This window comes from Chaetodon auriga, chromosome 1 (genome assembly GCF_051107435.1).
Source record: "Chaetodon auriga isolate fChaAug3 chromosome 1, fChaAug3.hap1, whole genome shotgun sequence".
Taxonomy (NCBI): domain Eukaryota; kingdom Metazoa; phylum Chordata; class Actinopteri; order Chaetodontiformes; family Chaetodontidae; genus Chaetodon; species Chaetodon auriga.
The window spans coordinates 8,518,322-8,546,265 of record NC_135074.1 but is presented as its reverse complement, the minus strand read 5'-3'; the positions used below and the strand labels follow the sequence as shown (position 1 = coordinate 8,546,265).

The window sequence follows — 27,944 nt, the reverse complement described above, 5'->3', positions numbered from 1 at the left end:
AGTGGTTGAAAAGTCCATTTCTTACATTTTGAATGATATACTCAACAAATAAAAGGAACTTTTTTCTCCTTTTATTAAGAACCTTTGTGCACATTTTCAATGAATTATAACAAAACATATATATCACAATATAAAGTTCAGTTTTCTGCTCTGCGCCAGACTCAAACCCTGCCCATTAGACAGAAGTAGCCCCTCCTTCAGGTACAAGCTGCTGGTCCTGTGCGAGTCCTTCTCCTGTTCAGAATGAGCCTGTTCTGTGTCACCAACACTCTCATTCACATTTGTTTCTGCTCCTTTCATGCAAATTTCCTGCCTGCATCCATGGTGCGTGGACAAACCCATACCATCGTCCAAATGATGAAAAATATTGCCATAAAGAGTGTGATTTGCGACATACCAAAATAAATATGCTACTTGACAGCTTTCCTGCTCCAACTGTGGGGCCAATTGGAGCATTCATTGCTACCAGTCACCAGCCAGCTTATCAACGATAAAACCAACCTAAAAAGCATTGTTTCACTGATCTCTTCTTTCAGTCTGCTGCCCCTCTGACCACCCCACGCACCATAGTTGGGTGTGGTTGGGCATGTTCAGAGGTTCAGATTCATCTCCTTCTTCATCTCTGCATAACATCAAAGTCAGCTATGTTAAAGTGCAAAACATCCAGGCCTTGAATTCTGGTTGTGGTGAGTTACCCAAGACAGGACTGAGAGGGACTGTTGGTCATTAGCACAGCCAACCAGGCCAGGCTGCCTCAAGGTGAATGGGAATCTTATACTCTGCCTCCTTCATCCCTTCCACCAAATTCCAGAGATATTTCTGTCTTCCCATGCCAAGCAAACACACAAACACAAAGACTCAGGAATGTAGACAACTCCTTCTAATGCAGTGTGTGCGTGTGTGTGTGTGTGTGTGTGTGTGTGTGTGTGTGTGTGTGTGCGTGCACATAAAGTGGCAGAGCAGTCTCCCAGGCCACCCCACTTTCCCCCAGATCAACACCACTCCACAGTGGGTGAGACAAGAAGAAGAATCAATGTTTCAACCTGTTTTTGTTCCTGTTACATCCCTGACAAATACAGACAATTGGTTTCCCAATTACACACTAACACAAGGCAAAACTCTAGAGTACACACAATCTCCATCAGGGCCAAAATATTTTGCTTTTTTTTTTTTTTTCCTTTTTTCTTGTAATCCTGCTGTGATCACAGCAGAGTGAAGTGATGGAAAATGAACCTTTGTAGCAAAACGTAAACTATTCCAACCAGCCTCCAATCCACAAACAAGAGGCTCATCTCTCAGGCCCTGGTCACAGCGCATCCCATTCTGACGGTGTTAACAGAGCACAATTAAAGGCCACATAATTACAGTAGGCACGTCAACACAGCCAAACCAGTAATGTTCTCTTCCAGGAATTCCAGGGATGGGTGTGACTGTTCACTAAAAGTAGTCATGGATGTGCCTGGTTTACAAAGCAGTCCCTATAATTACCAGGCCTGACAGCCTCCGGGTTCTGGGTCAGGGTAAGGGGTGCATCATGACGAGCTGTGGATCATCGCATGTTGTGATTTTAGTTTTGACAACCAACAACTGCTTTTAGAATGTCTGCTGTGGGTGAAAACAATAAAATGGTTAAAAACATTCCCAAAGGACACGATCACCATATTTACCAATCTTTACAGCTGTTAACTAGCGTAATAATGACATTTTATAGATTGCTTCCACAAAGAGTAGGTGTGAAACGGCAGTTTTCTCACAGGTTATTGAACCAAATACGACTTCAAAGGCTGGATTCAAACCACAGGGCTGGATACACCAACACAGCCAACACAGCGATCTATGAATAATGCTCTGAAGCATCGAAACCAGCTCTCTTTTAACTGTACCCTCCATCACTGGCATGAGGGCATGTCCTGAGTGATTTTTTTGAGATCTTAAATAAAAGTTCAAAGAATTTTACAAAATTGGAGCAGATATAACCAAATCATGTATGACCACTGTAAGTCTATTTTGATAAAAGTTAAACGTTTTGTTTGTACTGAACGGACAAATTTACTTTATATTAAAAAGGAAAGAAAAATACTAAATAAAATAAAAATAAGAAATTATATTGTTCAAATGTTTTCAATACCAGTACTTGTAATGGTCCATTTACTTTGATACCAGTTCCTGAACAATATTTTTTTCACTATCAAAATCTGGAAATTGCATTACACATCAATGCACAATTATTCGCTTCAAAGGAGGAAGCTGTTCAAAGACCTGGGAGCAGCTGGAGAAACTTTTTTCTCTGGGCACTTGACTCAACCTGGACTAAAATCAAGGATCTGATGGAATATCTGTACAGTATAAAAAGAGTTAAGTCCTAAAAAAATAACTGCCAAACAGAGCATTAATAACAAACAGTAGAGGGCAGCAATATGCCTTGAAGTGTCCGGTCTGCATAATCCAATCAGACGTTTGTGGTATTGGGAGTGAGACCTCTTCCTTTGCCTGTGCTAAAGAACAGCTAGCCCTGGTCTGGCGATCATCCACCACGTCATCGTCAATGATTGATGATCATCCTGGTAATGGTGGATGATTGATGATTGTATATGGAATATGGACCAGTATGTGGATCAGTAACATCTGTCCAATATTCGATCCAATAGTTTGACGTACTCTGTTAGCTCCTTTAGCTCTCAGCAAGCTAGTACAGGCAGCAGCCCCAAGAGGCACGCTACTCTGATCGACCCTGATGCAGGTAAAAATGAAGGCAGGCTTGCGATTAGTAAATGTTTTGCATCATAAGGTGATTTGCCAAAAGCATACGCTGAATTAAGTCCAGCACTGGTCCTTAGTGACATATTTGCAGTTGATGTTAAGCAAAGGGATTTCTCAATTGCTTTCAGACCAGGGATTCAAACAGGCAACCACATGGACCCAGGCTTGCTTCATCAGTTTCCTCACTGTGTAGGAAGTGCAAGAGTGGGCGTCTGCACTCAGTACATCAGGGTATGGAGCTAATTATAGCAGAGATTAGACAGACATCAGCAGGAACTAGTAGTCACTGGGCTTCCTTAAGCCCTAAGCACTAGGTCACACAAGCGAGACTGTCTGGACATCATGACCTCCCTGCTGGAGCTGGGCTCCTCTCACTTTGATTTACTCTGATCAAAAACACCTCCGCCCCCCCTCAGCCCTCTTGCCTTACATAATGTCTACACCTCATACTGTCAATGGGAACCTGTGCTCTTCCTTTATGTGGCTGTTCAGGATCTGTGTCGGCAGGGATGGACGATATGGCCAAAATCTTCTATCAGGTCATTTTATATCACGGTAACAGTATATGTAAATATATAGTGACTGTTCTGTACCATAAACTACAAAGTGGTTTAAAATAACTATACTATACCATCGCATCAGACACCTTCTCACTTTGTGGAAATACTCTGGGTTTAGGCGAGGGGCCGCACCTGGGTAGAGCGAGCAGGAGGAGGAAGACTCATCCGTAATGATGACTGCTTTTATGCTGATATCAATGCTACATGTATTTGGACATATCTGTAAAGTTACGAAGCAGCTACACTCCATGCAATGCCATTAATACGCCCGCTCACTCGCTGTGTAGCAGGCTAGCAGTGCTAACACTGTGAATATGGCTGAACCCCCTACTGGTGGACACATTTCTACTGTTTCACACTACATACTGTCATACCCACAACCCTATGTGTTGGTATGTACCGTAAAAGGTAGAGCCATGCATTCGCTTTATAGACCTATTCTGTCGCTGCACAAGTCACTTAAACACACAAATAAAGAAACAGCATCTGAACTTTGTGGAACACTTGTGACATCTGATTTGAACAGAGTCTAATGGCTTCAACCTTGTGCAACAACAAATCTTCGGCACCAAGCTGCTGCGTATCCATCAACACTCATTGCCTCAGTACATCACAATATCATCCAGTTCTTTCCCCGCTCTCTCCTTTCCCTCCTTCACTCTTTCGATGCCTTTTCCATCTTTAAAATTGTACTTATTCCATCCTTTCGAGCCTTTTTTTTGTCATTTCTAAACAGCACACCACTACTGTGGACAACACATTGCTGTTAGACTGACTTGGACTTGGAACAGAATGTGAAAGCTCTGTTTCTCAATCAATCCCTCTGCAGATACATGTCTAGTAAATTCACAGTGATTGACCTTTCACTACAATCTGCATTTCTGTTTCATTTATCACAACTTGGAGTCAAGCTGTAGCTGATTAGTTCATTCCATGTGTCTCTAAGTGAACATCAAAAAAACTACCCAGCATATCTAATCAGATAAGCCTGTAACACTCTTCAGTGTCCCCCTGATCAGCTGCGGTGGGCATCTCAGAGGTCCAGAGGCTATTTCCTCTCAAACAGCGCAATCAATTTCATCTGCAGCAGTGATTCAAGTCGTAAAAAGCCTGCTTCAGTACGTGTCAAATCAAATATTTAGATGAGTGAACTTGTTAACTCCATATACACCTAGCCAATATGGTTGCCTTCTACCCACAATGCAACACTCTTACAGTACCAGGCACAATGCCAATCTATGTGCAAAGATTCTGTTCTCTGTGGTGCAGAAGCAGCATGACGTGCTCGAGCAGCAACAAACCGAGACTTATTTCAATCTGTGGAAATGCAGCTGTGCTTTGTATCCCTTGTTCTCTTTATTCTCACTATACAGAAGTTAGCTGCATTGGCATGTATTTAAGAAGTGCATGGAGAAAGTGTGGTTCAAGGAGGATCAATTCAGCTGCCAGGTTTTCATATGCCTGGTTCTGGAACTATTGCTACCGATTCATCAATGCAACACCAGCCCACATCCATCCCAGCGACCTCATCTCTAACATGCGGCGAGAGAGCTAAAACTTTAATGGTCAAGTCCAGCAGAAAACCCCGAAAAACATCAGTGAGGTAGAAACTACAAAAAAGGCTAGTTCACACTGAGAAAATATACGTTTAAAAATGGCCTCCGATTTAGCAGTAGAGAAGCTCCGGGTAAATAAACACTGGAGCTACCGCATCCAAAACCAACCAGAAAACAGCAGAGGGAGGGTGGCTGGGACTGACTCCACAACTCACTCCCTCTCTCTCTCTCTCTGTTGGATGCTCCTTAACCCTCTTTCACACACACACAGAAGTATGTTTTCCTGCCAGACAGCTGATAGTGTGTCGCCGGCATGTCAGCTGACGTGCACAATTTCACTCATGCCCCAGCAATGCAGTCAGCATTAATTTAAAAATCACAGCGCTACGAGTTTCTGCAAAAACACACAGTGACATGCCGGGATCTGCTGGATGACTTTATTCCAGATTTACCCAACACACACCTGGTTTCCAGTCAAATGTTAAATACTGACACTGGTAACAAGCACATGGATTCAGTGGTGTTCTCAATAAAGCCTGACTGATATTGGATTTTGTTAAAGCTTATTTTTGGAATTTTGCCATCGTTTGATAGCTGACCGTGTAGAGTCGGGCTGTACTCTCACAATTTTGCCAGTTGAATCAGATTTGGTTGCTCAATATGAATTCAGACTATTCAGTCCTTTTTCTCCCATATAGACAATCTGGCAATCAGAAAATCCATTGGCATGGCTTTCAGTGATGATTTAGACCACATTAGCATAGTCGCACGCAGCACAGTCATGGGAACATAGTTTTGAGCATTTAAAAATCAATAAAAAACAGCTGCATATGATGAAAGATTTGAGTTTCGGCCTGTTTGAATTACAGACGTATAATGTCAGGCTATCGTATGGATTTGCGGAACAATGAGAGAGGCAGCACACATGTGTTTCTTTGTCTTTTAACATCTTTTTTGGCTTTTTGCTTTTGGTAGTGCAGCTGGACAAAGAGAGGAAAAGGAGAGGAGAGTGGGGTGACATGCAGCAAAGGCTCCGGGCTGGAATGGAACCCGGGCTGCTGCGGTGAGGACACAGCCTTCGTGGAATTGAACTGGGTACATTGTGGTTATATGGAATGCATCATAAACACCATGAAGCCCCAACTGATACTGTGTTTTTCTAATGTTAATATTTAAGACTGAAAAAAAAAAAAAAACGGTATACGGCCAAAGTTCATAAATGTCTAACTTTAAACAAACTTTTCGTTGAGAATCTCTTAAATTTGGTCTTTTAAAACTGTAACCAGGTGGAATATTTTACAGCTGAATAATACAGTCAGAATAACTGGTCCAAACATGTCTTTGGTACACCTGTTTCTGCAATGACATTCTATCAGCTAATATATCGACCGAGCCGACTGGTCAGTCGGGCTGTCATTCAAAAAGACTGTATTTGTTTGCTGGCTTAAAGAGATTAAGCAGTAACCTGGTCACCGCTGTGATTTACAGTGAACATCAGTGAGTACTGATGTGGATTTTCTGTCATGTGAGAAATAAACATCTATTGAACCATTCATTGTGATCAAGTGCTTTTAATGTTACACCTTCTACTGATTCATGCCAAAAGTTTTATATTAAATCATGTGGCAGGACCAAACAGACAAAAAGCTCTCTTCAGAGGTCCCATGCCAGCCCTTCCCCACCCACCCACCCACCCACCCAAAGAAGCCTTTTATAAAGTTCTATTTTAGACAGAGAGATAGCTGTTATGGTGGCGGGGATAAACGGGCGGCATGTGCTTTGCTGTCTGTCAGTGTCGTTTTAGAAACTTCCACTCAAAGTCGCCAAATTAAGAGACTTTCCATTTCTTCACATAAAGACATGAAGTTTAGAAACTTGTTTCCACACTTGCTTCTTATCTTGGCTTGCAACACCACACCACTACAGTAAAATGACAACTAGCTACTTTGTGCCATACTGTATCTGACCTGGATGAAGCACAGATATTTGTGAGCTTCACTCCATTATCCTATCAGGATAACATGTCACCTAAATGACTAGAAACATAAATGGGCAAACACTGACATGGCAAGTATAGCAAATTAATCAAGCGGCATGCTGAGCAACAACCCTGAAGACAATCCTTCTAGTTTAATGTGTAATCCCTTCAGCCAGGGGTTAACAAAAGACAAAAATTCCTTCCAGTAAATCCCTGAAGACCTACTTTGTACTTTAATGATGTGCTTTCATCTCCTCAGACCATACAAAGCACCAGAAAAACATCCCCCATGCTGTTCAATGTGTGAGCGTGTGTGTAGGCTTGTGTGTTTGAGAGCGAGTGAGACGCTGTGTTTGCTTCCCAGCATGCACGGGCATGGTTCTTCTTTAGAAGAAGCCTGTGAGTTATGAACGAGACAAAACACCCAAACCAGATTCCAAAAAACAAATGAGGGAAGTAAACATGGGAGAATGCAGCCCCCGCCACCATGACTAAAAAACACTCCACTTTCCCAGAGAGGCAAACAAGCTTTGAGCCCTCTTTTCCCCGTAACAGTTTTATGAATGAGTTCAGGCTGAAAGCATGTCCTTTATATTAACTCAATGAAAACGGGGCTAGGACATTTCCCTTCTGTCATTTATTGATCTGATGAATGACCGGGTCTGGAAATAACATGCCTCTGAATACAAAGTTGGCATTCATGCCAGCACAGCACATGGCCTGTGAGCAAGGCACACATCAGACAACAGATCCCAGATAAGATTAGTTACAGGGTTATCAGAAGAGACACATACAAACCATCAGAATATGGTCCTCTGTGGTCAGAGAGGTTCCTGCTACGAGTTCAAATTAAGTGAACACACGATTCAGAGTGCAGCTGCATCAGGCTTTGCTGTTTTTACTGCCGCATACTACGAGCGCAGAGGAACGAACAGCATACATACAAACCACCTCAACAACATGAGGGAATGAACACTGTTTGGTCAGCCAGCTCAGCTACTCAAGATATCGGGCCTGCCTCACTTTAATGACGCCTGGCTTTACTACCACCAGACTTCTCCAATAAAGTGCCTAACAAATAGCACAACAATGCAGACTCTGCAGTGAGAGCAGCAGTGCTCGTTTTAGATCAATTCTGTTGTAAGGCTGCAGCGACTGATGGCCCATTTGCCCCGACTGACACATTCCATCTGGAGCCCCGACGACTGCTTATGCATCTTCACGGTATAGTTCTTCAATTCTTCTATATTTAGTCTATTTAAACTGACCAAACAAAACATGTCAACCTATTGGACGGGAAGTTGCCAAATGAACACATTTGTCAGGCCTAAAAGTGTCTCATCTGTCCAGCAAGTCAGGTTCTGAGATATGTTCGAGGACGGAGTGTAGCATACGTGTGTCTGCTGAGCTCTGACATCATGCAGCCGCAAACAAGAACAATACGGCCTCCGCACTGCTGCTTGCAGTAGTGTTAACAGTGGTTTTAGTAGCAGCAGTTGGTAGACCGAGCAGCATCGGTGGTGACTACTGTACTCTTACCCCGAGATTCCACTGGATGAGTCTGGTGGAGTTGCAAGCTTTGTCTAGAACGGCCATGATTGGCTGCATCCGGTGATATCTGGCAGTTAGTGGGAGAAGCAGTAGTGGTAGTAATAGTAGCTAGCAGCAGTAGATGGCCTAGCACAGCAGTGACAGAAGTCCTTCTAGCCAGGACACGTAGCTGTAGCTGTTTGCTATTTCAAAACAGTATCCAAATCTATTTCCTGTCCTTCACGGCAACTGCCCTATGAAGACCAACATGTCTGTGCCTAGTCACAACAAAGTGGAGACAGAGAGATGGCCTTTTATCAGCATTGCTACACTTAACCTCCCTATAGAGACAAAATGTCTCAATGTCAGTACATCATCATTTTCATCAACATTATCATCATAACAGTCAGATAACTTCACAAACTCAATGTGCATCTGTACTCTATCATTGCCTCAAGTCCAGGATGTGACAACCTTCAAGCTACATATTAAGATGCCCAGAATCCTGAGCAATACCTCACCTCAACCAATATGAATATTAGATTGATGAACCTGATCTCAAATTTCTAGTTGCTGTTAATTAGATTCAACTTTATTGTCATCGTCAGAGTGCAACACAGAGACAATGAAATGCAGTTTAGCATCTAACCACAAGTGCAAATAGTCAAATATCCCAAAAAATATATAAATACATGGTGAAATGTTAATGTTAATGATGAGTAAATTACAACTAATTTGACTGATGATACAAATTGGACATAATGTTCACATAAATAACACAAATCTAAACATAATGTTCTATTAAACTGGAGTCAAAGCAACACAGCTGCTGGTTGCTGTTGAGTTGATGGTGCAGCAGGAAGGACGATGTGATGACTGTAGATAGGGCTTATTGTGGACTCACTAGATCACCATGCAAGCAATTAGATGATCTGGATTGATAATGTGTCTTATTGGATGAGAAAGTTCACCAGAGAGGACACAGACAAAGAGGAGATCTAGATTTAATGTGGACTCTCTTGCTGACAATAGAAGTGATAAACAGCACAGAGTTCTGCTCCTCCACCTGACACCCCCTCCATCCATCCAACATGTCTTCCTCCGATGTATTTCACCTCCTGGTTTCCTTTCCAGCATGCCCACACTCTGCCACTCCAACAACCCACAAAGCAGGCCAGGGGTATGTGTCTATGTCAGAAACATTTGCATCTGTAATAAGTCTGTCCTGCGTGCCAACATCTCCATCTGCAGTGTGTGTGTAATGACGGTGAAAGCATGTGTTTGTGTGTGTGTGTGTGTGTGTGTGTGTGTGTGTGTGTGTGGACATGCATGCAATCCAGGCCAGTCCTTCAACAGTTCCATGTCACAAGACTGAAAACATCAACATGCTGAGTCTGCAGCAAGGCGCCAGTCACCAGGGAAACAATTCAGCTAGACACACACACACACACACACACTCAGTCAGCCAAAACACATCGTCTGAAACGCACCAGCAAAACAAGTGGCCTAAAACGCTGCAGTCATAAACACAAAATCTAAGGCCGAGGTCACAGTCATCGTGCTTGGAGTAGTTTAATTAAGCTCTGGAGCGTTTACTCTTCTAATTCATGTTGTTTAGGCAGATGAGAGCATTTGGATTCAACTTTCATGGGGCTATGTAAGCGAAACAATACACCTGAGTATTTGAGTTACTGCCTCTTTGGGAGAAACGCAGTAGAATGCGTGGTGACAGGAGAGGGTGTTTGTGTATAAATAACTGCAGGTTGACATTTGACAGGTAATGGTTGCTCACATTCAGAAGGGCTGAGTCAGTCTTAGCTGATACCTCTGTTTAGCTCTTTTGTCATGTTTCCTTATCTTAGATTGACACCCGAGATAACTTACAGCTAGCGGTGGGCAATATTTAACATAATATCACAGTATTTCAGAGTATTTCCGCGATGATAAAACACTGCTGCCGTCACTCCCCTTTTTTCAAACCAACTCCTCCACTAGTAGTAATGTTACTTTCACTTTCAGCCGTGCCTCTCGTTAATGTGATGACATCATAGCGTTATGAACAGCAACAAGTGGGAATAGTGCCGTTATCACAAATTGAATTTTTTTTTAAAATCATATTACAAATCATAGTTGTAAACAATACGATGTGGCACACCCCCAATTACAGCAAAGATCTGCAGACAGGTCAGTCATGCGTAACACCCCCCAACCCCCCAACGCTTTCCTCCTTCCTCACAGCCAAAACACCACAGCTAAAGCAGTTAAAGTGACAGGTAGCAGGCCACAGCTGTAGGCACAGAGCCGTTCATTACACTCCCAAATTCACATCTACACACATCAGGCCAAAGGCTAGATTGTCTGCATGACCTATTTGCAATTCAAATCCCTATCACGTCTGACAGTCAGCTTACCTTTCTGGCAGTGATTGGAGTTCCAGCAGCGGTAGTTGTAGTTGTTGTTGAACATGGTCTTTCTGCACTGAGGGTTGTTCTCCATGATGCCTGGACAGACATCGCTGCACTCCTTGGACTGCTTGTTCCCGGCGATGTAATTGTTGAACTCTGCGTCCATGATGAGGGACCAGTCTATGGAGTCCAGGTAGCAGAGCTCTGGGTTCTTCTCAATGCGGATGGAGCCGCGGGTGATGTTCCTCAGGTTGTACAGGCCAATGTCCTTGAGGCTGGTCATCTCAAAGATCACGAGGGCATAGTTGTAGAAGAGGTTCCGTCCCCGGATGACGGTGAGGTTGGGGAAGAGCGCGCTCAGACTGTCCAGGCCGGATACCCTGAACAGCAGCAGGTAGTCTGTGATCATAGTCAGCTTGGGGAAACTGAGGGAGCGGAACACTTCCTGGTTGATGTTGTTGTTTTTGTCACCGATGAGGAGGATCTGCAAGTACCCCTCCACCACTGTGCAGTTCTCTAGACGCCTGAATTCACTGATGTCATTGCCGATGTCAATGCTGGGACCGCAGACTGCAGGGGGGAAAGACAGGGAGATGGTGAGGTGTCGGAATACATTAAATTCAACAGCAACGTAAATATCTATTACCTCATTTGCTCTATTCCTATTTATTTCTTTGCTGGTTCCTTCTATTTGATGCTCTCCACAGGGATCGTAACAATTTCATCAACGCAATATGAGATCTTGGCTAAATCAAACAGCCCTACATGTTCTTTTAAAGCAAAGCAGCAAGCAATTACATGACAACACATTCCTACAAATGCTATGGATATTTCCTCATTTGTGTACACACTCTCACCAATAAATAACTGTGCAACAAAATACAAATCAATGTTCTCCATTTCTGAAAGTGTGACATTTCCAGAGATGTTTATTTAATACATACTTTAAATGTTAGCAGTACACCTGAGCTGTGCTGTTGTTGACAGAACGTGTTTGCCTGGCAGTTCTCATTTTCAATGCCAACTTAACATGGTGTGACAAAGTAAATACTTGAGTCAGGTTCTATTCAAGCTTAGGTTTACAGTGCAATAAAGTTTATATTGCTCTGACTTCAGGAAATTGTTGCTCTTGTGTCCAACTAACATGAGGTTTGTAGGATTCACTGTCTACTTTTATCAAGCTTTCATAAAACAACGGCATCAAAGGGGAAGAAACAATTCAATTGTATAAGACATCCCTCATAAAAGATATACACACTGTCATATGATCAAATACAGTACGTGTAATAAAACAACCTGTTAACAGAAAAAATGAATCATGAGTTTCACAACTACTGCGGCAACATTATTTTTCAACAAACAAGAGCCGACAGTGAAGGTAGAAGCTGTGAGCCACAGCGGTGCTTTGTGCTAAATGCTAACAATGACAACGCTAACAAGCTGACATCTAGCATGTTCGCCATCTTCTTTTAGTTTTTATGCATGCTAACATTTGCTAATTGGGACTTAAGTGCAGCTGACGCTGATGGGAATGTGATTCGTTTCGCAGGTTTTTAATCAGGAACCAAAGTATTGAACAAGTCACCAGTTACTACATCATTTCAATCAAAACCACAAATGTTAATCTCATGGTGGCACTAGCAGGCCTGGAATTACGTCATTTTTAGGGCAAAGCCACTTTGGCCTTTGACAAATACAAATTTATTGAGGCAAAATGTAGAACATAAAGGCCAAAAGCAATGGTGCAATGAAGATATGTCATCTGATATTATGAAGACAGCACAGAGTTTATAACAACTATATCCTGAATGTTTGACTTTTCCACAAAATGCTGTTAAATAACTTTTTAATGCGAAGGACTATTAAAGCTGCAGTAGGTAACTTGTATAAAAGTAATTTTTTGTCATATTTGCTAAAACTGTCTCTCTGCCAACAACAGCATGTACGGCTAAGACAACAAATAACCATAAAGCTGATATGGTGATTGTTACAGTAACACTCCGCAGCGCGTACGGTATGTTAGCAACTGTGATGTAGCGGCTGGGCAGAATTAGCTTGTTTCCGATGCTAAGGCTAACGTTACTGGTTGTCACGGCAGCCACGCAGACGCTGCAGGGAGGAGGGGCTTGGAGGCAGGGCATGAGTGCAGCGGAGAGGGAGGGGGACTGACGTGGAACTTGTGTTGGTTCAGATTTTCAGGCTAAGTCTGCTCTCTTCTCCATCTTACCTACTGCAGCTTTATTTGTTATTGTTGCATTTAAATGATAAAATAAAGTCAATAAATAGGCTTTGGGTGATCAAGATTCATCTGAATAAGTTTCAACACCCATGCTAATAGATGCATTTGAGTCTGAGATCATAAGAACGTCAGAAAAATGACTAAAAACACTTCTTTCCACTTTAAATATTAAACATATTGATGAGAAACTTCTCTAGGCGAGATCCCTGGTCTCTTCTCAGCACTAGATAGACTGCAGATACACAGCAAGTGACAGCATGAGGAGGTATCATACAGAGATATTAGCTCTGGGTGAATAAATGGTAAAGTTACTTCTAAAAGAGAAGCTTAAAAACAGGGCAAACAAGAATACTGACTTTTAAAGAGTCATTAATAACACCATCAAACACAGGAAAGCAGTTTAAAAGCGCCTTGTTTTTCTGTGGTGGTGACAAAACATTACATACACTATCTAAATAAAAGATTTCTCACTAAAATACTGGCTGGTTGGTGGATCAGACTCATGACACTGTTTGTTCACTGCGCAGTGGAGTGTCAATCGCATTGATCTTAGTTTACTGCGTCCTTTCGGGTTTTAACACAGGACGCTCGCCTATCAACATCACTAGAAATTGGATATTACTGAATACCGCTGACAGATAAGTTGGTACAAAAGCCAGTTCTAGACAGAGCGTGCCGAACCGGCTGTGTGGTAGAAGCGGCATTGCGGTCATGCGATGCAGTGAATTGAAGAATCATCTTTGCCAGAAGTGAAAATGTCTGGGCCTTTCATCAAAGGACGGTTGTCTGCCCTTTGATTTGAACAAATAGTAAAAACATGTATTTATGCAGTTTTGTGTCCAGCGTAAAACAGATTTATTTACATTTGTTTTGTTCTTAAACTCTTGAGTAGCTTTTTTAATTACTGAGGATTCTGAATCCATTGAGACCAAGAAACACACGAACAAAAACAACTGAAAAGAAAATTAGAAGAAAAAAAAAAGGCACTCTGAATTCAGTGTGGCCTGAATAATCCGAACCCGCATCAGGAAAAGTTTGGTAAAGCGTGATGGTGATGATCGGCGATGATGGGTGGACTGTTCGCCTCTCCAACTTTTACTCCCACCTGTGTGCTACGCTCAGAACGATACTTAGCCTGAAGCCCCAGCAGCACCCACAGAAACATGGAGGCCATTATCACACATCACTGTGAGGAGGATTTAGACTTCAAAAGCTGGAGGGCAGTGAGTCATGGAAAACTCACACCAACCAGCTAACACGTTGTCACACTACTACTTTAATGCTGCTCTATAAAGTTTTACTGTATGAATGTGGTGCATTCGTAAGGTTTGGGAAAGATCACGCACACCCAGCAAACGATGAATTGTTTCCTTAATTACAACATTTTATAATTAAACTTTAGGGTTGGTGTTGCGGGCTAAATGAATGCAAGTAAATGTGATTTTATTATTAAGGGATTGCTCTCAGCAGTGTGAGCAATGTGCTGCCAGCTATACATATTCCCACTCTAGATATCACACCCCAGGGCCAAACACATCACCATATAATCAAAGAAAATAAGATAGAGTGGAATATGTAATAAACTTAGCATAATAAATGCCGGTTTTGTTTTGAATCTCTCATCCATTTCCTGAGAAATCATAATAAACCAACGCATGCTTTATGAATACTGAGAAGTGTGAACATGTAAAACCAATAAACCTCTCAATGCAGAGCTTTATGAAGGTTAGTGCTGACAGACAGTACAGTTGATACCAAAATCTGTAGTTCCCCAAAACACGTGTGGTGTTCCTTCAGAAACCACACTGCTACTGAGGTGGAACGAAGTTGAATTTCCAAAAGAACATCCTGAACCTTTATGGCGGTGATGGAACTTTTCCCAAACCTCTCGATGCGGTTTGACGGCATACAGCAACATGACACATGAAAATATTGGAAAGGTCTATAAATTCCCTGCTACACACACCGCTCAAAAACACAGTGTTCTGATTGTATCTCTGACGGTCTGTGATAAGTGACTGTGGGTCCAGAACATTCAAATGAAATTTTTTAACTGTCAAATTCTGAGTTCAACACGGTCCACAAACCCAGGTTTCAAAATGTTAAAGTCTTTTTCAGCCCCAGCTTGTTAACTATCTAACATATCAGTGTCTTCACATCATGCAGCTCAGCGGCTCTAAACATGACCACTGAACAGCAGCTCTGGAGTCCGAGGCTGCTAGGACTCTATGACACTATTCTAATGCAATCTGTGGTTCAGTGGTAAAACAAATAAAAGTATGGGAGAGTAAATCCCCTCCATCGTGATCAGTCACAATGTAATATTCCTGCTAACTTTCCGAAAATCTGCTTTCTCCTTGAAGTCACAGCAGCTCTACGGTGTAGCTCAGAGAAAGGGAAGCGCATTCTTTTTTCCAGTTTTGAATTGCAAATGTGATTAGCTGATGTATATATAAATCTTATTTGACATCCGGGGTTTAAACACAGCACACAGAACATGAAGCAACAAGTGATTTGGCTGTAATACAGGCCTGACAGGTCAACACCAGGGACGACACCAAGGGTCCGCTGATGTCTGTGAACTTCGAAGTCTTCAACTAACAAATTTGAAATGTGTGGGTTTCATGTGAGTTTCTGTAAGATCAAGCTGGGGACCATGTATGACAACATACACAGTTTAATCTGATGCAAACATCTTCGAATTAAAACGGAGTTAGCACTTCTTACAGCCAATGTTACATCTTAGAGGTCTAAGATGTGCTCAGGAAACTGAAAACCAGCAGGGGAAACACACTGTAAAAAAAGTGTGACCTACATTATATTATACATGTTATCCAGTTCAGTGTCACCTCACGTATCTACCACTTTGTTCCAACTCATACAACTGTTGTTCCTTTTTATGGAGAAAGTGGCAACAGACACCAACAAGAAAGGGCAGACAGACATCCATTTCTCCACTGAAAAACACAAAAGAAAGTTGAGCCCATTTGTACACATAAAGTTGGTAAACTGAATTGTCCTATAATTCTGTTTTACCACAGTAAACAGACAGTCAGCAAACATATTCCAACGTAAAAACTTTCCGCTGGTTGACCTCTTTCAACCCTGCTTCTGACATAAGTTTCAAAGCGCACTGGGCTGTGGTTCACAGTGTACCAACGCACTGCGAAAATGTGATTAAGATGCCTTTCTTTGCATTTGGCATTTTAATTGCAAAATAATTTGGCCCTCACATAAAATGGAGGCTTTTCCACCAAAAGTGCTGAGAGTTTAAGTCTTCTCTCGGGAGGGAATGAGAGCCTTTGGTGAGCCATTATAAAATGCCTTTGGTGTGATTTAAGGCAGGCACTGTGCTGGTATGACGGTTATGTCTTTCTCTGTAATCTACTTGTCAATGCACACTGTCAGCAACCCTCAGTGAGCTGCATACCTGTTAATACAATCCCAACACCCGGGCCTGTAAAAATACATGCAGCCTAGTGAGGTTACATCACCACAGCCTCGACGCTTCACCCTCTGTGGCCTCACTGCAACGCCAGCATGGCCATCCTTCATGGGAACTGCTCACGACCTCGCTCGCTAAGACGCCAAACAAAAGTTTCTGATCAAAATTTACATCTCGTGCACCAGCAGAGTGAAAATACTGATAGCAGGTGTAGCAGCTTAATAACTCCCCCACCGCCCCCCCCTCCTGCGCTGACACATTTTAAACAGCTGAGTACACAAGCTATCTCTGCTGCTTTGATGAGCCTCCAGATAACATCTTTACTTTTGATAACCTTTTCCCAGCTGGCTGCAGTGCCCAGACTATCCACAGACAATCAGAGGAAATCCACTAGAAGCCCCATAAGACAAGAAATAGGAAGCAATACGTCCTCTAAGCTGGTGCTTCATACACTGCCACTAGACTGCAGCAAGTGTGTTTACTCTTCATTTCCATCCTGTTAGTGACAGACTGCCCGAGGGGGGAACATGCTCATAAATACTTTTCCACATGAGAGGCAAGGTGAGAAGAAATGCGCTGGGAAGCTCTGGCAAAAGATCATTCCTGACAGATAAAACCTGTTTGGTTCATCTGAAAGGCTGTGTCCGCAGCAGAAGAGCTGAACCTGGTTAACCCAAACCTACCAGCTGCCATTTAGTCCCAACTGATACACTAAACTAGCAGGAATGCTTTGAGTTTAGTCACACAAGGCACCTTTAGACAGCACCACACCGGAGTGAGAATAAATGTAGAATTTCGATGGGAGAACCTCTCTGCTGCTCCCAGGTTTGTCCTGTGACCACTGGGGCTAACAGTAAACCCCATGACACACAGTTCACAAGCTCCTCACTCTTTCCAATCAACAGAACTTAGTCTGTTTTGCTTGCGAATGTACTTTGGCCTGTTCTATTTTAAAACCCAGACCCTGGTTCAAGCCCCCAACCCACCCCTCCCCAGCATGTCATGATGAATGGGATGAATCAGGAAGCCTAGTTTACAGTATAGCTGGAGACACGGAAAATTTTCAGACAGCAACACATAAAAAGAAATTCTGAATAAATATAGAAGCTTTAAATTCATTCAGTTTGAAGGTTTACAAGCTGACAGAAGCTGCTAGCTTGAATATGCTGCCATACGGCAGTTAGTCACGAGAAAGCCCCAGTCCTTGCACTAAGCCATCTGTGTGGTACCGATTTTTGCGTCTCAAAGTTCAGTCAAAATTTGAAAGAACTGGACTACAGTCTATGATCTCAGCTCTTCTGTGGTTCCCATCCTTTGCCTGATGGGAGGATGATGCCACGCCTCAGGGTCCAACAAATCCAATGGCCCAATAGACAGTAAAATTTATGCTGGGCTAGCTGATTGGCCAGTCACTGGCCTGAACTGGCCAAACATACGTAGTCTTTCCCACCCTAGTGTCATTCATCCATCATTCATTCAAAAGCAGGCATACGTCACTTCTCTGGTGAAAACATGCGCTATAAAAGTGTTGGTCGAGTTGAAAAAACTATTGCCACCACGGCTAAAAGCTACTGCATCACATTCTGCACATCAGAATTTTACGAATATTCTTTAAATTCCCCACACTGCAAAGGACAGTTAAAGAAGATATCTGTGGCTTCAAGCCATCCGCAGAGAGGATGAGAATGGTCAACTGTGGGACCTGGCCAGTCAATCCGGGCACATCTATGGTAAATGCTTCATCACAGGTTAGTTAGTAATGTTACTGAGTAACTCACGTGTGCCAGTTGTGCCTACAGATCGATGAGAAGAAGTCTGAGTGATGGTGTAACTAAAGTTTGGTCTGTGAAAAAAAGGGTCCTAGCATAAAACACCTGCTTTTTGAATGGGGTTTGGTTTTACACTCTGTCCATTTCAAACAATGCAAGGAGCAGAGGGTATTTTAATTCACATAAATTGAGGGGACATACATTGTAATAATGAGCGCTGTAAACATCATGAAGCAACATACAAAGTGGGGTTAAACCCAACCTGTTTTGTACTTCTCTCAGCTCGGTTGGCTATATAACTTAGGCTTGGGGCTAAAAGGGGGCTAAAAAGCAATACTGTACTCTTATTGTATGGCTTTACCACCAAGAGTAGAGGGGCTGGTTTCACCCAAAAAGGGGCGGAGGATTAACACAAAGGCAAAGCCCCTCCATGTCTAGCTATCAACTATACATACTGAGCAGTGTCATACTTACTGGTAAAAAAATGTCCATGAAAGATACAAGGCTATAAAAAGAAAGAGGGGCAAGATGGGAGAGTACTGACACCAGAGGATGGAGAAGCAACACAGCCTACCACAACATAAAGAAGTGATGGTCAACTAGCTGCCCATGAGCTGGCCTGTCAAAGCTTCCCACCTGGCCTGTAGAATATTTAAAAATTCCAAAAATGCACACATAAACATTACTCAAGAGGCCCAGTCCATCCTGTGAGCATTCACTGATTACCTTGCCAGGGCCGAGCAACAAGCCAAAAAGTCCATAATTCATAATTAACCCAGTCTACCAAATGGGAGCATTCTCCAACTCCATCCTCTCTATTTGTGAACCCACCATCACACTGCTCGGCTCTCAGACTGACCATTCCCTGAAGCCAACAGCAGTGCATTGGATGCACTAGGTGATAACTCAGTTATGATAACTCATAACTCACAGTTGTCGGAGAATCACCAAGTTTGTCTATTAGATGGAAGAGGTGTCACTCAATTTAATTTTGTTGGCAAACTACTGTATTGTGTCTCAAACTGAGTATTTTTGTTTGCTTCCTAGGATCCTCAAGAATTTGTTTTTTATTGAGATCGGGACTCATTCATTGGCAGTTGAATTGTGGGTTTTGTATTTAGCAAGACTGCCTCCTGGACTGAGGTCTGAGAGCATTTCCTCGTCAAGAACCTTGTTACCACGATGAATTTCTATCTGTTTAAGAGTCTGTTTGCACTGATATAGGTTCATAAAAATAACATTATGTACAACAGTGAAAATAACGCTGTTTAAGTCTACATTTTTTTTATTTATTTTGAAAGTCCGGTCCTCTCAGTGTCTGCTTAAACAAAGTCCACAGTCACTCTTCTAAAAAAGAGCAGATGGACTTGGGATCTCAATGTATCACAGATGTGGCATATCAAAGGTAAGTTAAAGGGATAGTTTGGGTTCTTTTTAATGGGGTTGGCACTACACCATAGAATTTCCGTATTAGTTCATGTTGAGCCCAACTGTGCCTCACAGCAGCAACAACATGTCATTCACTGTGAAGAAAAGAGGATACCTTTATGAACCAGAGAATACAGAAGAAGAATTTTTGCAGATGAAGACTGAAAGAGCCAAAGAGAGAGAGGGGGAAACTTCTGTGGAAACCACATTTCTTTACTGGTTGTTTGGTAAGTCATTTCATTTATTTGTAGATATTTAGCACTATATTACCCAAGGGTAATAGTCAATGAAAGTGGCGTTGTTTGACAAGTTTCCAGTTGGTGTCCACACGTCCTTGAAGACTTCAACGTCCCAGACAAATCAGAGGAATTCTGGTCAAATACTATCTGATTATGAACATTTTTTCCATGTTTTTTTTGTCTGCGTGACTGCTGGAGACAACAATTGAAGTTTTTTCAGTACTGAACAAGAGTGCAGCAGCCGGCAGCCATGAAACACACTGCAGTTCCCCCTTTTTGTCATAAGAAGTGTCTGACGACATCATGGACAGGATCCTGACAAAAATATCATCTTGTTAAAAAGTAAGTTCCATTTTGTTTAACCTGAAACAGCTGTTATATTGCTCGGGCCAAAGCCACCAGACTCCATTCACAAAAACAGTGATTTTATCATCATAAAATGCTCTTCATTCAAACGTGACAAAAAAAAAAAAAAATCTCAACGAAACCTTCTTGGTCTGTCTTTTCACTACTCGAACAATCATCACTAATTCTAAATCGGCGAAAATAAAATCTTACTTCACCGAATCAGGCGAGAACCGAGAGAGGGCGGACATCAGCGATGTCGCAGGGGAAACAGCGCCTGGAGCCAGATTGTTTTCCCATCTACATTACAACATTATGGGCCAATAGAAACTGGTTTTGTGACTCCTGTCCATCATGCAGTTCTGTCAATGCAGCCTCTGCAGTGGAGCTGCTCTTTCCCCCACATTCAAACGTTAATATTCCCATTCAAATGTATGTTTTTTTTAACAATTTAAATATAAATTTGAATTTAGAATATTCATTGACAGCCCTACTGAGAACCCAAGGCCATGCTGTGGTAGCGACTTGTCAATCACAAGGCTGCCAGACCAAAGTTTACGAAATGAATGTTGAGCTGTATTGAAGAAGACTTGAAGCTGGTGATTGATACCATAACCTCACCAGCACAGTGTTTACTAAGGTAATAAATCAAGTGAGAAGCACAGTCATTTTCTCATAAGCATACATACAGTCTGACTTGTTGGTGCAACCAGTGGAGTCGCCCCGTGCTGACCATAAGAAAGAATGTTATTCATACTGTCTATATACCATATTGTTCTTTGTCTCACTCAGGAAAAATGCTAATGGACACCGCCAAGATCAAAGCATTCCCAAGTTTGTATAGTAAAAGAGAATAAACGACTTTGTACGGCCACAAAAAAGCTGTGTCACCTTTGAACAAATAGACTTCACTGCTGTGGTTTCAGTCTTAAGGCGGAATTATTAAAGTTTACGGCTTCATTCAGACACACCTGCACACAAAGGAAAGCCTTAAGGTGACGGTCAAGGTTCTGTTTTCTTCACTCAAGTTGGGTCTACGTTGTCTCATCAGAAACCTTGAAATATTCACAAAACATGACTGGAAATACTTAAACTTTTCCACAGTGTTAAATTCAACCCAGGCCTTAACCCTACACATCTTCACATCACTGACAAACACTTCCTGTGAGCCACAACAGCTAAAAAAGAAAAAAATGCGTTCATGTGTGCCTGTTTATTTAGTGTGGAAATGTCTAATCTATTACAGTATACACAGAGGTTATCTGTCGAGGTTGTTAGTACAAGCAGTGACAACTACCTTGTGTTTACACTGTTTGTGGCACTTTTTCCCACTTCAGTATAAAAACAATGCCTCACATTTTTGGATGTAGAAGAAGACAAGCCCGACTAAACTCAATAACCCACCTAAGTAATTCACAAATCCTATTTCTGTTTGTGGTTTTCTGTTGAGATCACAGATCCCTTCCACTTTTTGTTGATTCTTAATTCACCACACTGTGACTCACACTTGACAATGTGGTGTATATATAGCTTGACGGACTCTCTCCATTGGCTGAGTCATGGTAAAGTATTTACCAACACACTTAAACAGACTCAATTCTGTGCTGCATTTTAAAAGCAAATTACAAGATTACAACTAAACTTTCTACAATCCCTAAAGCAGTATTTCCCAAAACCAAGTTCCCTGCACTTGTTTGCACTACTAACATATTAAATGTTTTTCCCACGAAGAAAGAAATCTATTTTCCTCCATACGCACATAGTACTACACTGTGTAATACACAATTTCCATACAGTACGTAATGTAAACTCATATCCTCTGTCGTTCTGTAGCCACATCACTGCACTGTGACACACCATGTCTTCTTCTGTATAAACAACACATTTGTCTCTTCCCACACGGACACCTAACATGCAAATGAATTGCCTAGAAAACATTGTCTCACAAGTGCTATACACCTGTATGCAATGCATCAAGTAAAAGCTGGTGTTTCCACTGTAAACGAACAGCACTGGAGCGTGAAAAAGGCTGTTTCCCCGTGTGTGGTGGTGTGGAGCGGCGTTACTTACTCTCTGCGGTGGCGGGCCGGAGGCAGGACGACAGACCCAGCATCAGACCCCAAAACAAGGTCAAGCGGCTCCTTTCCATTCGAGACCTCATTCCTGGATGAGTAAATCCCTCCAAATCCTGTAAATAAATGCGTTGAGTGGAGGAAACGTGGGTAAAACCTGGTGAAATTATTAAAAGAAGCTTTTTAATCTCCAGCCAGCACCTTTTAGCTGTTAGCCGGCTAATGGAGCTAATAGCTACTACATGCAGGCTAGCAGGGTAGCTCTCTCACGTTTCCTAATGAGAGTCCAATCGTGCTCCAAAATCACCGATTTGTTCCTCTAGCCAGTAAATATGTATTCATAGTTTCACGGTTTATTCCTGCCGAAAACAACGCCGCGCTGATGTGTGTGATAAAACCAATGCGGCTAAACTAGCGGTGGGGATTCCTCTGTAATCCGCATCTTCACACTCCATATCTGGAGGAAAAAACGTTCAACGTCCCGCTGCTGGAGGATCCTGAGGAGGCAGAAAACGGGTCAAACCCCCTTGAAATTAGGATGGAAAGAGACAGTCTAGGGCATACAATAACATACTAAATCGATATACAGCCCCCTTGCGTGAACGACACGACGCTGGTTTCCGAAATATCCAGGATAAAATCTGGTTTCAGACCGCAGCCTCCTTCTTCTCCTCCTCCTCCTCCTCTTCAGCCGCTCATCATGCACACACACACCGCGTTGTTGTGGTAGCTGTAATTCACCTTCATATCAACCGAAAATGGAGTATATGACCTTACTGCTCCGAGTCGGGTCAAGTCCTTTGATTATCAAGTGCCCTCCGTCGATCGGTAGCTGAACGGGGAGCGTAGTTAGGCAGATTAATGTACAGGTACATACACCGTCTCCTTCGATCAGTCTGCAGTCTGCCGTGTTCACTATAAACACGGCGCCGTGCGCAGAGATCGTCTCTGTTTCAAAAGATGAATCACTCCTGCTCCTGCCCCGCCTTCCAGTCTGTGGAAGTGGGCGTCGCTCTTACTGCAGTTTAGCCACCATGGGAGAGCAGTTGCCATAGTGACTGGTCTGGTACTCATCACAGGACGGATAGTTCTATGTCTCTGTGTTAACAGTGTCGTTGACAGAATAAACTGTGGTGTTTACACCGCATGTCATTACTTTATCATTATCATGTACAACAGAGGGCCGTTTCACTGCGTCATCTTTCCTTCTACATTCACACCAGACGCTGAGACAGGGGCTGTAAAATGAACCGTCATTAATCCATCAGTAGCCAACAAACAAAAGTCGCCTACTTTTCAGTTTGACCAGCGCATCGGTTTGTGCAGTTCTACGTAAAGGCAAACACCGTCTCCATAGCGGTTCAAAAATGTAGACAGAGTGAGACCTCTGTACTTCCTTCTCTCTGATCACCGCTGTAGCGACTCCGTTTACGACGCGGTGTGAAGGAAATCGGGGATGCTGATCCAGGATCGGGCTTGTTTTGCTTCTCACGAATACACAGCGGAGGGCCGCCTATACAACGATCGTGTCTGTCTGCACCACCTCTAATATATAATGTTAAATACCATCTTTGCCTATTTTCGTTAACCAACAAGTGTCTGTATAATATCTGTATTAATGTTATCTAGATTGTAAAATGTGGCCGTAGTTGTTTTTTTTGGTATGATATGATATTAACCTATATATTAAACTTTCTTTAATGTACTGTAATGGAATTCATATTTCAATAATTTAATAACATGTAAACAATTACATTGTTCTTAAGCCTGCGCCTTGTGATATTACATCAGTAATATCAAGACAAACTTTTTAAACGTCTTTACTGAAAAGAGATATTGAATATGGATGATTTTTACAGAATAAACATCCAACATTTTGGGAAATTAGCCTCTCATACGCATCTCATCATGTAGTCATGTCTTGTGCAGCTTGGCAGTAATTCATACAACGCTGGTCTCCTCTGAAATGACACCGAAATGCTGCCATCTTGTGGAGAGCATTACTAACTGCAGGCATCTAATCTAGAGTAAAAGACAAGTCACGAGGCATATGTCCAACTTAAAAGTACTAATTTGCCAAAGAAAACCATGAAAATAATGATGAATTCCTATTACCTCTAAAGACATGATTTAAAGTATGATTTGTTGTTTCTTGCATATGTTGTTACCATGGGAGGTTGCAGTGGACACTGTAATCTGTAAACAGTATTAATGCTTTGTCCGACCTATAGAGCTAAAGAGGGATTGCTGTTACCCTTGGCCTTAATGACCCATTTAGCTCCAAAAAAGTCACAGAACTACGAAGGAAGTCATACTGCACCCACGTGAGGGGAGTGTTTGGGGAGACAGAACAGTTAAAGTTGTGCCTCTCATGTGTGGTGATTTTAAAACAACTCATCTCATGACTCTGACTTTTGCTTTGAGACAGGTACAGTTGCAATGATCTTTTCAGGTCTGAGGCCCAGGTTGAGGAAGTGGGGGCCCAGCAGCTTGTGATGCTGTGAGAGAAGCAGACAGTAAACAAAATCGTCCATAGAAGAGCCCCTGACAGTTTTGATTATCCCTGTAATTACAGGCTGCTTTCATCACTTCACAGAGCAGAGCACAGAGGCATTATTTGAACGCTGCACATTACCTCAGCTTTGGCACACAGCACTCGGCATCCGTCACAATCCAACAATTAGCAGTGAGCGAAAAAAATGCACATTAAAAATGAAGTGAATATCAGTGGCCACCCAAGAGTCCAAATACAGTGAGTCACCCTCTAACAAGTGCTCACTGTACCAACATGACCTCCCTGTGCCAGAGAATGTTGTGCCTGTCCACTTGCATTTGTTAAGTCCCTATTAAAGTCCCCATGAAGGCAACCGGCGGGCCCACCTACCTCGACTGTCCTGGTGGAATCCATTCTCGCACAGCACTCATGTGGAAATAAGCCTGTTTACCACCAACGGGTCACACATGCTAATGAGCGTCTGTTTGTTTTCCACTGTGCTCATGCAGGAGGAAGGGAATTTAGAGGGGAAATAATAGATATGCAGACAACAGCCTGGGTGGCTCTGCAGCACTAATGATGAAAAACGTACAACAGAGAATTAATGGATATGAAATCAGAGCAGGAAATGTGGTCTGACATTTTGATGTTGCTTGGTCTGATCACAATACAGAACGTCGGCTGGCCTGGGTTGCAAGTAGGCCCAGTGGTGGAGTTGTGGCTCAAGAATTCCCAGATAGACTGACATTAGACCACACAGCAGTACGCTGTGTCTGATGAGGCCCCATCTGACAGGTAAGGTATGACAAGAGTTAGATAGTTGTCTACACAATAAACTGCAGATCAGCCTGTTGTCTACAAAGACGACACAGCAATAATTCCTCAGAAAAGTCATTCTGAATCTTCTTCCTTGTTCAAATGTGAACAAAAAGAAATGACAGAAAAGCTCATTCTAACTGTGTTAAGAACTAATTAGGTTTTACAAATTGATTGTTACTGTTGGCAGATGTGTGAACCCTCAAAACCCACAAACATACAGTTACTGGTAAATTCTCATTTAGCAATAAATAGCAATAAATTAGGCTATTTCCCCAGCTCATGTTCATTTACACACTCACACTTTCCTACTTTCCAACTGTACTTTCTGAGATTTAACTTGTCATGGCAGGAAAAGCACAGGTGTTAATAATGACGTTGGCGATGGCTCTGTTCTATTCAAGTGTCCCACTGAGCAATGACACAGCATTCTGCATGCACACTGTAAGCATGAAGCCATTCAGCCATCATTCATTTTATCATTTGCACCTGTGATTTTCCTGCTGGGACATGTCAAAATGTCTTCATTGAAGAAGAATTAATGCCTTTACATGCATGACCAAATTCCACCGTTGCTTTGCACCAAGGTCCAAGATTTAAGTGCTGACACTGGTCCTATCTTTGCAGAGTTTGTGTGGGTTTCACCCCACTGATTGAGGACAGACAGGTGAGGTGAACTGGAGACTCTTATGTGTCTGTAGACAGAATAGATAAAAAGCATTTCTGTTTGCCTGCCCTGCTCCCTCATGAACCCCATGACCCTGATTATGAACAGAGGATTCATAGATTCTTATTTCATTCATTATAGGATCATCAACCACAATCCATTATCACAGAATACCGTATTCTAATGTAAACATGAAAATAAGTAATTATTAAATGGTTATATTACATCATCAGTTACATCAGAGTGGATATTTTTTGTTAGGAGAGCAGCAAGCTGAGACGAGCCATTATAACTGTGGCTTTCACTGATGGTAAGAGTGAAGGATTACAGATCAAGATCCTCCCCCTTGCTTGCATGCAGGGGACGGTCAATGCGATGTGAACAGGCTTGTCAATTTGATGAAGAAGTTCATAATTTTTGCTGTTTGTGGACACAGTCAGGAGTGTTAATTCAGCTCAGTTTGACAGGCTGTAGTTTGTAATGTGGTTATGGAAAAAAATCCTTCAAGAGTGTTGCTGTACTTATGACCAGCTTTCCTTTTGCACAATATGTTTGTGTGTGTATGTGTGTGTGTGTGTGTGTGTGTGTGTGTGTTTACCACTCGTATATTGATTTTTGAGCTTTTGCTGCCACACCACATAACTTTGCTTTTGATCAGATTCTACTGTGAACAAGTGTAGTTCACGACAAAGAAAGGTAGAGCTGGTGTGACATCACTGCTTTGAGATTTCAAGGCAGTGTGAAGCAGCCGACAAAGGTACAAAGGGTCCAGTAATTATTATGTTGTGCCTCAGTTGCTGGTGCATTAGTCACAAAGACTACAACATTATGCAATGTAGCGGGAAAAAGTCTCAGAACTCCTGATGACACATGGGAAATAGAAAAAGAGTAACAGTGTAAACCCTCATCAATATTGACACTTCATGGACTATTGACTTTACAAAGCTACATAAATAATTATGAGCTTCATCAGAGTACTTTAATGCAGGGCTCCTTATTATATTTAAGGTGTCTAAAGTCTAAAGATGTGTCATGTCAACGTGTTTGGAGAATTAGTGGACACACAAAGAACAATTCTACAAATGTTTAGACGCAGCTGGGACACCGTACAATTTATGTAATGTTTGTGCTCCATGGGTGAATTTAAGCCACTACTTATGCTGCAGATTCAGTTATCTTCGAATGAATCCAGGCACATTTCATCCAACACATCACATCTAAGCTGAACTCAGAGCTCATGCACATTGCCATCCCAGTTTTGCCTATCCTGGTTTTAATCTTATTTGGGATATCCTGTAACATTTACATGGAAAATAGAACAACAGTGTCCAGGATGATCTGCGTTCAGTCATGTCTTGATTTCTCACCATCTCAGTCACAAAGTTCTGTACAAACAGAGAATGTTCAGAAAGCTGCATGAGGTGTTTACATTCCCCGGCATCCTGGCTGATATCATGGTAGAATACTCCGGGTAGCTTAACCAAGTTTCTATCAATATGTAATGTCTCCATGAGCCTCTGGAATCCTGGTTATAACTAGGACACTAGTGCGCATGTGAACGAACTCAATGACCTGCCTGGAACCAGAGATCAGAAGCGTTTGTTTGGGGACGGCTGCTTAATGTGGAAACACAACCGGATG

The 27,944-nt window shown here is 42.3% G+C and overlaps 1 protein-coding gene across 3 annotated transcripts in view; it reads right to left on the bottom strand.

The window, feature by feature from the left end:
* Positions 1-23,104, bottom strand: part of igf1rb (insulin-like growth factor 1b receptor) — a 45,743-nt gene extending 22,639 nt beyond the window's left edge. The window contains exons 1-3 of one of the 3 annotated variants that reach the window (XM_076743336.1): positions 23,099-23,104; positions 22,325-22,442; positions 10,796-11,359 (exon numbers count right to left, since the gene is read on the bottom strand). In XM_076743336.1, the coding sequence (XP_076599451.1) occupies positions 10,796-11,359; positions 22,325-22,415 (655 nt within the window). In that variant the 5' untranslated portion in view covers positions 22,416-22,442; positions 23,099-23,104. Of the gene's footprint in view, positions 1-10,795; positions 11,360-22,324; positions 22,547-22,596; positions 22,628-23,098 lie in introns of those variants that run through there. The other 2 variants (XM_076743259.1, XM_076743401.1) reach the window with 2 other exon arrangements.
* Between the last annotated feature and the right edge of the window lie 4,840 nt (positions 23,105-27,944).